Source organism: Enoplosus armatus, chromosome 14 (genome assembly GCF_043641665.1).
Source record: "Enoplosus armatus isolate fEnoArm2 chromosome 14, fEnoArm2.hap1, whole genome shotgun sequence".
Taxonomy (NCBI): domain Eukaryota; kingdom Metazoa; phylum Chordata; class Actinopteri; order Centrarchiformes; family Enoplosidae; genus Enoplosus; species Enoplosus armatus.
In genome coordinates, this window is record NC_092193.1 from 2988202 (window position 1) to 3003620 (window position 15419).

The following is a 15419-nucleotide window of genomic DNA, read 5'->3' on the forward strand; positions in this document are numbered from 1 at the left end:
TGGTGTTTTTCTCTGATACACTGACCTCAGGGCCCAAGAAACCCAATTAAAAACCCACAATAATAGTTGCATGGCTGGGAATGTCAAACGAAGGCTGTTAATCCAAAGGTTTCATACCTGACGTTTGGTGAAATAGTGTGTCACAAAAATTAGGGCGAGCGTCTCCATAGGAGCCTTTCTGAATGGACTGACTCTCTCTCTCGTAAATGTACCTTATTTTAGATTCAATTTGATTATGGGTGGAGGACATTTTGTACAAAAGGGCAAAGTTCAGAAAGTAAAAGTAGTGAGAAAAGATAGGTAAGAAAGGTAAAAAGTAGAATTGTTTTTGTTTTCTGTATTTCTATTCCTTTCATTTTTGTGCTGCTTATTCTACTTTGTTTGAATTTTTGAGAATGGGACAGTTACTCCGTTGTTTCACAGGCAGACCCCACAGCCAGCAGAAACACACTCAATGGAAGTGCAACAATTTAAATCCATCAACCTGAAACGAAAATCACTTTTCTGAATCCCTGAAAACATTTTGAAAGTTTTTTTGTCTGCCAAAAGCTTTAGGACGGGACCTGCTCCATTAATGATGTCACCATATTTTGTAATGGTGTTACAGCAGCAGTCACTTCCTATAGCAGTGCACAATGCTTCCTGGAGGGGAACTCGGTAATATATCTTCCTGCACGGCCTTTAGTCTGAATTACAGCGGGATAAACAAAAGGTTAATCACATTGGGAGACTCCGCTCTGCCCCTGACCACCCAGCTTCGCTCCGCTGTTCCCTCAGTGTTTCAATTCAAGCTGCTTTATTGGCATGAATGTTGGATGAACAGGGGGAAAAAAGCACCTTTCGAAAGCACCTACAAAAACATTACAGATGTCTTTCAGTCCCTTTTCTGTCCATGTTGCCTCTCTTCTTGCCTTTTTTTCGCTGCCCCGGTTTCTGTCACCCTCGATTTACATCTATCACGACAATATGCGTTGCAATCACCATACGTCGAATCAAAATGTAAATGTGTCATAAACTAGGCTGCTAGAAATGCACTCGCTCATCTGAGAATCACGTATCAGAGCGTCCTCTTGTTGATGACCGAAATCCTCTCATCCCGACCCCCTTCTCTTCATTTCCCAGCGTGCTTAAATGCCGCCAGGCGCATTACATTGAGATTCAAGAGGTTATCTTGCAGTGGCGCTGTGGATTGCAGCAGCCTAAAGGATCGCCACAGGTTAAAGCTTTTTCTTTTTTTCAAGCGCCACGTATGGCTGAGCTTTAATGAGCACAGCTACTTTTCTCCCTCCGTCTGAAAAACAACACCTCCACCATGGAAAATAGATTCTGAGGATGTCTTTTGTCAAGCGTCTAACTGTGTGTGTGTGTGTGTGTTTTACAGGGTGGTGGGCCCCGCTGTGACCTTCAAAGTGAGCCTGAACACTCACAACGTCAGCACCGCAGATGTGGCCAACGTTGCTGGTAGGTTCTCCTTGGCTGAGTAATGTTGTCTTTATACTGACAGAGAAAAAGACAGGCCATTATCATTGGCTTGCCGCTGCACCTGATGCCCCAGATGAACATTTTTCAAAACTTCTCAGTAAAATGTGTGTTTTTGTCCTCCCACTGTGTATTCTGCCATACCCACACTGGCACTTTATGGCGAGTTTTTCTATTCCATTGTGTTCCATTTGGTTTAGTTTGGGTAAGTATTTGGTATTGGCCCATTTTGAAAGGAAGCCAGCCGGATTTTCTGTTGTGTCACAAATCTCCAAGCAGCCATGTTTGGCTCCATCGTGGAAATCCATTGGGAAGTTGGATGTGTGCCTAAAAAAACAGGCTAGAAAGAAAGAGACACCAGAAATTTGTTGTGTTCGGGAAATGAGTCAGTTCATTAATGCCTTTTGCAAATATGAAAAGTCTGATAAGGTAGAGCTTTCTCAAAAAGGACGCACCATGTGGCCTTCAGCCTCAATCAGTTTGAGTCATAACTGAAAGAACGAGAAGAGGAACAAACAGCTTTTGGGAAAACTAGGTAGCTAAGCCATCTAGACTTCCCGAGTTTAAGACCATGTGACATGGGGATGACAGTATATGTTCAGCCCCACTCCCCTATCACGCCTTTCACTTGCTATCTGAAATCCCACTTGTTTGTACTTATACTAATCACGATCTCTTCCTAGAGAAACACGTCAAAATCAAAAAGAGAAACAAAAAACTGAAGTGAACACTGAGTTTCACCACATGAAAGCAGCACTGCAGAATCAAAACAGAAAGATGAGCAACACATCTCTATATGACGGAGGTGGAATCTAACTGCACAAACATTACCTTTGTGAAGCATTTAGTAAGTAATGCTTGATGAGACAGGTCAGTATTTTCTAGGATAGGGTTTTAAACTCTCCTGGTTTCGGAAACTTATCCTGGTTTTGAGACACCCCAATATGCGAGCTGGACTACTCCGATATCACTCGATATCACTGTCTGCTGCGTGTGCAGGTGCACCCTCAGCTTGTGTAGTAGTTAGTCCGGAAATATGACGATGAATGCAAGTGTGACATCAGTCATGTGAAGGATAATTGTCTCGGTGGTCATACGGAGAGGCTAAATCCAGCAGAAATGTAAATGTATCTTCCTTGTAAACGTCACATTGGGAATATGATCAAACCCAGGACTCAGGAAAGACTCAAAACCGGGATAGTAATGTGCACACATCGTCGGGGGTTCTGTGATTTTGTCCACCACCTTTGAAGACGGCTCCTCTGTGATTCTCTTTCAAGATCCTCCAAATCAAAATGACTCAGTTCAGCCTGTTGTGTCACATGGAGAGGGTCTCTGTAATAATCATTCAGAGTGCAATCCAGCAGCAAAGACATTGTGAAGGTAGTGTGGGAGTGTGTGTGTGTGTGTGTGTGTGTGTGTGTGTGTGTGTGTGTGCACCAGGCTACAGTGTGACTCACGGTAATGAGGCGAGGGTGTTGATGAAGTGGGGAATAAAGAGAGGAGGAATGTTTGCCATTAGCCGAGCTGTCAGTCCAGAGAGAGAGAACTTTCCTGATATTCCCTGGGCCTGATTCCAGATCCACACACACACACACACACACACACACACCCTCCACACGAGTAGCTCACTGTCTATTTTTTTCCCAGCATCTTATCTCTGCTTGATAATTGCAACCCCACCTCCTCACCCACACACACACACACACATGCACACACACACACACACACACGTATAGACACACTTTGTGCTGATTATGCAACGGCTTCTCTCCTGTTTTTAAGTGCTATTGTCGGCGTTCTCATTTCCCGCCCGCCGCTCCCGCTGGCTCTGCGGGGTCACGGATGAGCCTCGATTGTTATTAATGCAAACATTTGACAGAACGTGCTCGAAATGAAATATGGCGTCCTCTCAGCTAAAGTGCAATAGTGTGGGCGGGCCGTCTTTAAAGTGTCGTTTGTCATATTCAACTAGAATATCAATCCATCCCAAAGCGTACATTATCCCCCCTGGCCAGGGTTTATAGTGCTTTTCTGAAACATTAAGCTTTACACTGCCATTGTAATGACGTCGTTTTATCATCATTTATAGCCGCTCAGCAGCGGACGGAAGAGATTGGACGTCCGTCTCTTCTGTCACAAACTTGTGTGTTTTTGGTGGAATGCATTTGGCAGCTGTGTTAAAAATAATTCAGTTTTATTTGATTTAATCTCTTTTGCGGACACATCAGCAAGACATCAGCGTGCCAAAGAAATGTTTAAACACTGAACTATGTACGGTGATGGAGGAACATGGTCACTGTGGAGGCTGCAGTTTATGGTGCTGTTGAATTAAATTGCGTTATGCTGAGAGGTGTTTCTAATATCCAGGAAATATTGAATAAATGTTGGAAATATTAAATGGAAATCTGACACCATTATATATGGTAATGACAATGCAAATAGAATAAAACCTGATGACGTCATCTTACTGGCGCCACGTTTTGTTTCAGATATGCCTTGTTAGGTAGATTGCAGGTGAAGAGGTGAGTCAATGAGATATCTGGTGGCAACAATATAATGAAATGCTCATTTTGTCCAGCGCAGTGCACGTTACAAACCAAACTCAGCAGTGCTTAAATGGGAAACCCACAACAGCTTTTAAAGGGATGGGTGGTCATTTCTCTGTTATTATTTTCACGTTCAACTTGGATTGCAATTCTCTTTATTTAATGTTTGTCAATACGGGAAAATTCACTTACTAACATTCATCAGCTGTGCATTTTCCATTTTATTTAGAATTTTTCTACTGCGTTTTCTTTTGAATGCTTGATGCCATAAATATATATATTATAAGAAATAGATGCATAAAGATACGTATTTATATATTGCATTTGCCAGTGTCACGAACTCCAGTGTTTTCAATTTCAATTTTTATTTCAATGGTATGACACACAGACAAAACGGAAAGTTACATTTTTTTCCATTCATGTCATTCGTATTTTTTATTATTTCATTTATTAATGAATGAATACTGTCAATATTATATTAACATATTTATATGTAGTATTCTTTTTATTTCGCCCTTAAATACTGATATAAAATAAAAATAGATAAATAAAAAGCTAAAATAGCATTACTTGATTATCTATTGAATTATTCGTACTGATGCATCCACATGTTAGCAGCATTTTAAGATTGCAGGTGGTTAAGATGGAGCTCATTTTAACCCTTAAATTATTGCATAGTTATTTCTGCCCTGCCCAGCTGCCCTACAAGCTGATAATATTCAGTTCAATTCAGTTTTATTTATGTAGCGCCAAATCACAACAAAAGTCATCTCCTGACACTTTACACACAGAGCAGGTCTAGACCGACTCTTTATAATGTTATTACAGAGACCAACAGTTCCCACCATGAGCGAGCACTTTGGCGACAGTGGTGAGGAAAAACTTCCTTTTAAGAGGCAGAGACCTCGAGCAGAACCAGACTCTAGGTGGGCGGTCATCTGCTTCGAGATGTAAAATCTATAGTTGTTAGATAAATGTTGTGGAGTAAAAAGTGCAATATTTCCTTCTGAAATGTAGTAAAGGGACTATGAAATTGAAATACTCAAATCAAGTACCATACCTACAAAAAAGTACTAACTTTAATGCGACTATATAGTCAAATGTTTTTATTTGATACAAAAAACGAAGCCAGTTCTGACTGCAGTCTCACAGGAGTCCAGTTTGAACCTCATCATCTTTCTCACCGGATCGATTCTGACCCCGGCCTCCGGGTGTCAAAATGGCCGATTAATGCAGCCAGGTCGGCCAGACCCGGTGTTGCATTTTAAGAAGCCACGTTACCACTTCTGTCACATGCGTCCACCCATTGTGAGCGACTTCGGGGGCCACCGGGGGCCATTGTCAAACGTGGGTGTGGATGTCAAGATGGTGGGCAGCGAGGTGGTGACCCTCATTGTTCAGCCGAGGGTGGGCGGGGGACCCAGAGGCTACTTCCAGCGGTGCGTCACGGCCGTGAGAACGGGACCCCGTGAATAGGCCAGGGGTCAGGGTCAGGACAGCGGGCAGCTCAATTAGCACTTAAAGCAGGAGGAGAGCAGCTGAGATTACCTTATCCCTGAACCGTCTGTTCATTTGACTTCTCCTCTTTTTTTTTTTTATCCCACCAGCACTTGTTTTTGCATACATGCTAATCACGTCTCTCAGTGTGAAGATAGCTACTCACGCACGCCCGAAGCCGTCCACCCTGGGGGATTATGGACGGTTAGGACAGTTGCTGCCGGTCAGTTTCAGACTCCGAGTTAAACCGACCCGTCTTTGTTATAGGCAAACAATAGCTGGTTACTCAGTGAGTCAATGTTGCATCTGAAGTTTGATTTGTGTGTTGACATGTAAATAATTTCCTGGCAGAGAGGTCACTATCAGTTTAATAAGTTAAAAAGACATTGTCCCCCCTGGAGAATGCTTAATTTACATGCTAATTAATGGAAAATTCCTGGAAAAGTGGCGGGAAGTGCTCATCATTCCTATCTAGAAAGAACGTTTTAAAGGTTTATACTGGGAGACTCAATATGTCCACATAAATAAAATAAATAAAGGAAGAACTGGCAAAGACAAAGCACCTTTTCAGCCAATGAACAAATCAGCCAGGAATAATTGCTGCACATGTGAAGTGTTCTGACAGTAGCTGTAAGATATTCAACGTGATATTTATGTGTCTCTGTGATGATCCTGTGGGACGTTAGAGACAGATGTGGAAGGGTTTTTTTTTCTTTTAATCTATAAAGAACTCAACATTTAACCTATTCACACGACTGCTGCAGCCAGACTTCTTACAAGATCTCTTTTAGAGTTGATTTTAGGATCGTAATGGTCTTCTTCAAGCCTCATATGGTGCTCGCTCTTGTCTATATTAGTGACCTCTTTACCACATATGAGCCCCAGAGCGTCTTTGTTGGTGATTTCCAGTGATTCCCAGGTTTGTGATTAAGCACCAGAGGAGACCGATCTGTTTAATTAGGGCTGTTGTTTATAATCTTCATGAGGTTATTAGTGTTAGTAGTTAGTAGATAGTGTATTCTAAGTCTAGTATTGTTATTGATGCTCCTATTGTGAATCCATCCATTCATTTTATGTTTTATTTCCTTCTGGTCTACACAATTTAAACCTTGATGTCTGATTTAATTGACATTACCGTTATGGTGTCATCATTAGCAGTAGCTGTGGTAAAGTGTTACTGTTCGGTGTCTCCAGTCATCCCACTGGTTGATGCAAAAAGATAACAAAATTAAAATTCCCTGGACTTTCTCTCAGATTCAGTGTGAGTTGTTTAGCGATTGCATGCAGAGAAGGAACCAATGTCAGACTTACTTCTGACAACTTTGTGTCACAGAGCTTCAATCCAGATCCTGATGACTGGGCGGAGGAAGAGTTTAGGTTACTTTTACAAAGGCATCGGTTGCGTCTGAGCCTTTTCTTTCCTTCCCTCGACTTCTTGTCTTCTCGTTTTCTTCCGTCTGAGTGAATTAGCATAGATCTCGTATGCTGACAGGACTGACCTTCGCTGCAGCTAAACACTTGTCAAAATGCCAAATGTAATTACTGAGCTCTTTAGGTCAAAGTAATGTGTTTCATCTACCTCACTTCGCCCTGTTATTGATGTGAAGGCCCTCGGACCTCAGACTGCAGTCGAGTCTTCCCTCCCGTAGCACCGGCTCCCTGCATGTGTTTGTGTGTCATAACAAAGCAGGGAAATGTATGCGTAATTACGCCTAAGTAAAGTGGTCAAATTGTTATCTTTGTGGACAAGTTCGCACGTTGCCACGCTGCTAGATGTCTTTGCGTGACTTTGTCAGCCTATACTCACTCAGATCCTGTGATTATGGATAATTTAAAGTTATCTCACAGAGCTGCAGAGTGCTTCCCTAACACTGCCTTTCAAAGGTCGTCATCATCATCATCGTCATCACCATTACCTTTCCTCTGTAAATTGCATGCCTGGAAATTGTCAACTCTGTTATGCTGTCTTGACATCAGCTGGGATCCCTTTTACTTGTTTTCTATTTACATTGAGTATATAAACACAAAACTGCATTCTTTTTTTTTTAATTCTAACTTCTTCGATATTGAGAAACTATTTAGATATTGAGAAAATGAAACGACTCTCAAACCTTTGACTCGTTCCCCAGATTAAAAGCGTTCTTTCCTTATTGCTCAGGTCTTACTTGTTTCTTTCGGCGACTGCGACTCAGTTACAGAGAGAAGCGTTTTCTGTTCATATTTGACAACCTATCCATACACGCTGTCATTAGCAACACCATTGACTGATTTTGTGTCATCGCCGTCACTGCGTGGAACTCCTTTAATTGTTGCCATTGATTGGCGGAGTGATGGCATTGGAAACAGCTCCGGCGCTGGGATCCATCCAGCGGTCTCTCTGTGCCATTCAAGAGCAGGCAAATCTATTTGAGTTAACTTCATTTCAGTTCACCTGCTAATCAGTTTTCATCGCACGCCGAAGGCTAATCGATTCTAGACGTTTTCCCCTCACCTGTTGCTAAAGAAAAGAATCAAAACAGGGAGAGAGAGAGAGAGAGAGAGAGAGAGAGAGAGATGAGGGGTGTGCTGGTGTTTAGTGATGCAATTTGCTGTGACACTGTGCCACGTTTTTATCTCTTCGCCTGTCGTCAAAGCAAAACTAGAGGCGTTTTGTGAATTGCAAGATGCCTCATCCGAGCTTTAAAAAGCCTGCACCCCCCCCCAACACCCCCCTGCCGATCCAGAGTCACCTGTGGTTATTTTGGTCTGACTTCAGAGAGAGCGAGGAGCTGTGCGCTGTCCTCTGGAGCTTTGCAAGCATCTGTGAGGCCTGCCGTCGAGCGAAGGGGGGGGCGGGGGGGGGGACAGGACACAGGTGTTGTGCCGAGCTCGAGTTTGCACAGCGGTGCAACGTGATCCCCGAGCCAACCGCGCAGCCGCCCTGCCAGCCACTCAGCCAAGCAGCCGGCCTGATTTCCCCGGCGCTGGCACCGGCCTGCTGGCACCGCCAACCCCTCTCTCCCACTCCCGCAGCTGGCAGGAGCTCTGCGAGTTGGCCTGAGCTCCTGACGTTTGCTGCGGGGTTGGCAGACCTCTCCCAGATGGCCACCTTGTAGCGAAGCTGGCTTCGCGCATGCATCACTTTTGCATCATTCCCCCAGCTACGGAGCAGTGGAGAAGGCTTTTTGTTGGTTGTGCTGCGACACGTCTGCTGTGAGAATACTGTATGTGAGAGGTGGGAGTGCTAAACTCTGCTGCAGCTCTCACACTCTCCAGTGATGATTTGTCGTTTGTGTAGCTGCTTTTCAGGAAAGCAGTGACAGTTCAGACGGGGAACAGACGCAGATAGGAAAAAGGATCTGGTCTCACCGTCCTGATTCCATGTATATACACCTGCACACACACATCAAACACACACACACACACACACATTAGAACCAACACTGCCTTTTAATCTAAGTGTGAATGGGCCCATAATAGTCCTATCTTTTACATTCAAAATGACGGGACAGTGTCAAGGTGCCTCTTGGCTTCATATTTTATTTATAATCTAATTTAAATCTTACTGCATTACCTATAATTTATATCCCGCTAACTCTGTAATCCCAGCTGAACGGAAGAACAGACCTTGACCTCCCCAAAACTTGTTAGCATTAAGATTGAATAATTTAATATACATTTTTTAAACTGCAATGGATGGGAGTAAAATCATCTCATAGAATTTTCTTAATATCCTCAAATTTAATGACCATGTCTGTCTGATGACTGCTCCTAATTATCACATTTTCATCCTACTGTTTTTTTAAGCTTCCTTGCTGGCACAAAATATGACATATGGTACCAGTGATATCATGAAAGTACAGTTATTAAAATATTAAAAGACAGTTACACGCTCAGGTTTTCTCTTGGTGTCGACAGGGAGGGAACTCGTCTTCTTAAACCGCTGTTGTCATAGCAGTAGTATCCTCACATGTAAACCTTGTTTACCTTGTGTGAGAATGCTTTCCCAATCTTACAGTAGGCCTGCTTTTACTGCCAAGTTCATTAAATGTGCAGAGATTTGTCCTAGAAACACTGGTGCAAAAACAGTTTAGAGTTTCACATTGCAAAACTGCATCAGTGTGTATCATAGACTGTGTGTAAAGATGGCCGACACAGCTCCACTTCCTCCCGCTGTACAGAAATGAAGCCAAACTCTCTGGGATACGGCCGCTGCCATCTTGCATTTGGAGCCAGAGACTGCGCAGTAGTGGGGGGGTGGAGCTGCAGCATCGAGGTCCCGCCCATACACCCGCCCGACCCAATCGCGAGCACAACGCAGTCAATCACAGCTGTCAATCATGACGTTTCACCCCGTTTTTATAGCATCAAATAACTAATTAAAACCAAACTGATCAGAAAAACTAACACTGTATTTTGAGTTTTTATTTTGACCCATGTCCCATGACCATGTAAATGTGATGAAACCAGGCAAGCTGAACGCCCTGAAACTCAGTTTACCCACATGTTAATGTCCTCTGCAGAAGGAAAAAGAATACATATTTTAAATATTACATAATATATTTAATAGTTGATTTGTAGTACTTGCAAATTAGGTGGTGTTGTAAGAATTGTGATGCATACATCATTTATTTGGATCCTCATTATTTTGGCAGCAACTTCTCTCTCTGGTGTCCATCTTGTTGCGCAGCGGCTACCGTTTGTGGCTAATGTTTGTTTGATGCGACTTCCTTTCTTTGGACTATCTGGCTCTCCATTCACTCAAAGGCCAGCAACCAGTCAATGACTCAAATTTGTTTGTCACCAAAGTTGAATTCGAATTCAGCGATTTCATTGAAATGCGTCAATTTCTGTAGTTTGTTGAGTATTTGCCATGACATCGCTGATACTAAACAATACACTCTCCGTCGCTGAAGCAGTACGCTCTTCCCTGTCGGCAGGAGGCGAGTCCTTTTCTTTGCAGTTTGGCTGCAGCTCAGACTTTCAGGATGGTGGTGTCCTCTGCTGCAGTTATTACAGACTCCTGACCGAAGCCGCCTGTTGCTCGCGCTCTCTCAGCGGCCCGAGGAGGCCGCCTGGACCCGGCAACTCATTTTTAGCCGTCTTCAAGATGCCTGATGAGATGTAGAGGCAGACAGCTGGATTGATTGGCCCCTCTTGAGCGCACAGGCCTTGATTACAACTGCACTCAAGTGCCCCCCCCCACCCCCACCCTTGATTTCTCTCTCCAGTCTCCTTCTCTTAGTCTGTCTCTCTCCTCTCAGCCTCCTTCTCTCTCCCTTTTCTCATGATTTCTTTTCCCCCACAAAGAGAGAGGGTGGATAAGGAGAGAATAGAAAAGAGCAGAATGACTAACAAAGATTTGGCTTTGCATGGATCTCTGCCTGCACTGGAAAGTAGAACAGGGCGAGGATGGAGCCGCCTATTAAGGACTGGTTTGAGATGAATTTGGAATCACGCTTTGATGTGAGAGAATTAGATCAATATTTTAAGAACTGAGCAGGGATAGAGCTGATAGTTTACAGAATCTGTCACAGGCTGATTTGTAGTTTGAATTTGGGCACGCACATCCTGTCGGTCCTGTAAATTAGAAATCTTTCCCTCCTATAAGCAGCCCTGTGCAGTATTGTCAGTGCAGAAAGAGTGTTAAACTGATTATTCAGGCTCTGCTTATTTCTCTCGTACAAATTGTTTCTGGTGGGTGGAAGTATTTTGGTATTTTGGCAGTAATCTAATCCTTTCCTTTGAATAGAATCACAAGACCTTTAAAGGGTCAGGTCACCCAAATAGTAACCAGATTTTCTCGCTTTACCTCGAGTAATATCTAGCCATAGTTTTCATTCTAGATTTTGCAGGTTTTGCGACATCTATCTCAGATTTCTGCTGCTGTTTTTTTTTTTTTTTTGCAAATTCAAAATAGAAACTGCACCAAGAGAGAAGAATCTGTGCCAATGATGAACTGAAACCCCACGGGGCCTTATAAAGCCAACTCAGTCTCCCCCTAAAACTGGGGTGTGCTGTTCTTGTTTCTGACTGACTGTTGTTGTCTGCTGTCTTTAAAAAGCACTGCATGTCTGCACACTTCTATTTATTCTACTCCTACTTCTTCTATTCTAGTCCTCAGGGACTAAAGTTCTACTCAGTAATGCTCAGTATCCCATTTTCCTTTATAGGAGTACATGTCTCATGTACTGTCATGTGTCTTTAAATGGTCCAGATACACTGGGCTGATATTGTCCTTTTGTTAAAGGATAAGTCTGGTGATATTCTATATTTTCTTAAAACTGTGTCTACGAATCCCATGAAAATCCAAACCAGCAATGACTTGAACTACACGTGTCTGTGTATATTTCTTCTTCTTCACTGTTGTCCTAAAACCATTAAAAACACATCAGTGACCACAGCGTTGCACTGGGTGACGTGCTAGACTCAATCCCACATGACAGAAATACTCACTAGAGCACCAAATCTGTATTAATCACATAATTAATCATAACACATTTCGAAGGATTTACATCGTCACTAGAAACCAGTGGGCTTGGGTCTGAGTGCCACAGACAGGATAGGGAAGTGACAAAGTATTGAGTGACCAACTAATACGTCGTTGGTTCTGGTCTTTTCATGGGATAAAATATTTACATTAGTCTGGGTAATGTACAAATAGTTTATTTGACACTGACAAGAACGAGAGATGCTTTTAGCCAAACTAACCCAAAAGGCACGACTCTTGGGTTTGTAGCATTGGTCGGTCTTATGGGCCAATTTGGAGCGAAGTGACATATCTTGACTAGAATTGGTTTAAATTGCCATGAGATTCAGTTATTCATGGTCCCTAGAAGACGAATACCACTGACTTCAGGAGCTCCAGACTTCATCGACTGTGCTCAGCAGGTTTTTACTTATGCAAAACTTCACATCTCTAAAAACTAATGATTGAATGCAAAAGCTCCTCTTTGAATCCTACTGCTGCATCACACACCAGAAACATCAGCTGAAATATTGAAGAATTTGATTTGTGGGAGATAACTACTGACCTCCACATTCACCTTAATTCAGGGCATAAAGTGAAAATATTGACTTAAGCAATAACAGAAACAGCAGATTTGAATGGGATTAAAATCTTCAATGATGTCTGTAAATATTTAAACCTCTGGATGTCCTCAGATAACATTAGTCCCCTGTGAGCAGGACTTAACAGTATATGAATTATCAATATATTCCTGCAGCATTGTGACCAAGATAAATAGTTTCTGTTTAAACAGTGCATCTGATTCTGTAGATTTCATATTATAGATCAGAGATTGATTGTTTTACCGGCGTGGGTCAAAGGGTGGACGCTTGTCAACGTAAAGCTCAAGTTCGTACCTCGCACAAGTGGAGAACACTCACGCTTTTATAGTGTATATTTCGTCTTTTTTAAGGGTGTGCACCCCCAAGTTGAAATGTCCCTCACCGTTGCTGGCTGTGTCTGTCGACTGCACCGTGTTTCATGTAGAGCAGAAGTGAGAGACAAAGGCAGTCGAGAGCTTCAAAGGCTGTGGGTGACATTTAGCGCTCAGTATCTTCAAAGACCAGGCCCTCTTTTGTAGTTCTTCTTTTTGTGTATAATTAATGTAGCCCTTCCTACGGATTTTTCTTTTCTTTTTTCTTCCTTTTTACCTCCTTTTTGGAGCTGGATTAAAACAGCAGATTAAGGAAGTGCACCTTAATTTTCAATTTGCATTCCAGGGACTTCAAACCGCAGCGCTGCTGACGAGATTCTTCCAACTGAGTGCATCGCGGCGGAGAGGTTACAGAGGGTCGGGGTGTGTAGTCATATGATCAAAGATTGTTTTGTAACTGGAAAGTCTCCGGTTTAATGCGAGAAGAAGCTGCGTGAACAATGAACTTTCATTCATTGCGACTAGGCATTTGATTGAGAAAGAGTAAAAAAAGTACATACAGACGTACATCTCAGGCTGCATGTCTTTGTTAATGTCGTCATATTTTGTAAGATCAAATAAAATCCATCAGTTTGATTTTACTTACTCAGATTTAGACAATTTAAGATTTTATGTCCCTGTGTGCACTTTGAAGATATGCTGAACACTGACACTTGGCCGGTTTAGCTTAATTATCATGAGCAACTTTGTTCCAATGGAAATACACCTTTAATACGTGAAAAACGTAAAGGAGCTAGAGGCTAAATGTGGTACAGCGCATTTCTTCTGTTTGAGATTTGTGGTTTTTGAGCCTTAATGCTTTAAAACGTGGTGCTGCTGCTGTGAAATGTGAAAACATGGTCTAAGTTTCACCTAATGTGTCTGTGACTTATCCATCTAGTAGCCAAGTTTTTATCTTAAAGAGTAACTACACCCAAGCCAATAATGCCTCTTTCCCTGCAGTCTAGAGGTTGCTGCATTCTTTGCAGTGCAGCATCAAGTACAGCAGACCACACCTTTGGTGGGAAGTTGCACATTAACAAATATTTTCACAAATACAAACCAAATCCTAAGAATTACCATTTATATTATTTTGTGAACTTGGCTGAGACACATGGCAGCTTTAAAGTAGAAGTCCAAATCTGTTGTTTGCCCAAAATGAGGGATGTTCTACAAATGTGCAGTGTTACCATTCAGAGTTTTGAGCGCTAAGCTAACGCTCTCATTTCAGCTGACTCACACTGAGTGGGAAGGGAGGGGCTTTGCTATAACCAGATAAACTCCGGATAAATGCATCAAGTAAACGTCTGTAACGTAAAGTGACCTCCGGTCCTCTTCATGATAAACTATCAATATTAATCAAACATAAGATCCACCACATTGACCCCTCGGTATTTTTCGAGGCATCTATCTGTTGTAGACGCACCTGTTTTACCACAGAGCTGACGAGTGAACCGTGGCGTACATTACTGTGCTCATTTCATGTTAATGTGCAGAGTATTTCGCTGCTGGAAGGGGCAAGTACAGATCTGTCAGGGAAATTGAGAAGGTTGCGTTTGCCTGTCAGAGTGATGGGAGAGAATGAATTATGTATCACAGCGTTAAATGTATCATGGTGTTGTAATTCTTGGCCGAAACTGATAAAACACCTGCAGCTGAAATGATATTTGTTCAATGAGAGCACAAGATTAAACCAAACATCGGTGCTGTTTAAAGGGAAGCAGTTCCTGTCTTTCAAGCCTTTTTTTTGATTTGCAAAAGTTTTATAACCTGGAGACTCTGCAGATGTTAAAGGGACACTGAATCCAAAATCTGTCTTTGTCATATTAAACACTCACCCCTCTAGACCTCAAATGTTTCCTCATCGACGGAGAACAATGGGTGAGATCCACTAACACACTCCAATAATGATCACACGTCCATGGAAGCTCTTTATGGAGAAAGGAGAGAGTGGTTGATATATAAAATAGACGTTGGGTGGTGTGTCCCATTAAGCAATCATTTGGTGATTTGAGTGTCCAGACTTTCAGGTTAATAGAACATTTGATGGAAAAAGAAAGGGTTTTTTGTATTCTTTGTTTCAGTGTGAAGCAGGTTCTTACTGCATGTTGAAATATAGTCATTAAAATACTGAGAATTAATATAGAGAAGTATATGCAACCTACATGTCTGAAAAAATGTCACAGTTCAATCAGTTTATTTTTGACAAAGATGTCTAGACAGCTTTGTATTTGCAAAGTCGGTGCTTTCTGGGATCTCTTTAAATGATGCATTTATTGATGCATTTATGCAATTGGACTTGTCAGATCAGAAAATAGATAAAGTCAGGTAAGACTTTAAACGCATCTTAAAAGTTTGAAGCTCTTTAAATGAATAGTATGGTTGGACGTACTTGTCATTGTATGTACTATATATTACACGTTTTGCACTCTTGTATATGTCTGCGCTGTCATATGTGTGTACCGTGAAGTAACTGTGAATATACTGTATCATC

At 42.2% G+C, this 15419-nt stretch overlaps 1 protein-coding gene across 1 annotated transcript in view; it reads left to right on the forward strand.

The window, feature by feature from the left end:
- The window catches only part of LOC139296026 (receptor-type tyrosine-protein phosphatase N2-like), a 183210-nt gene that overhangs the window by 62283 nt on the left and 105508 nt on the right, over window positions 1-15419 (forward strand). The window contains exon 11 of the mRNA XM_070918283.1: window positions 1382-1461. Within this exon, the coding sequence (XP_070774384.1) occupies window positions 1382-1461 (80 nt within the window). The remainder of the gene's footprint in view (window positions 1-1381; window positions 1462-15419) is intronic.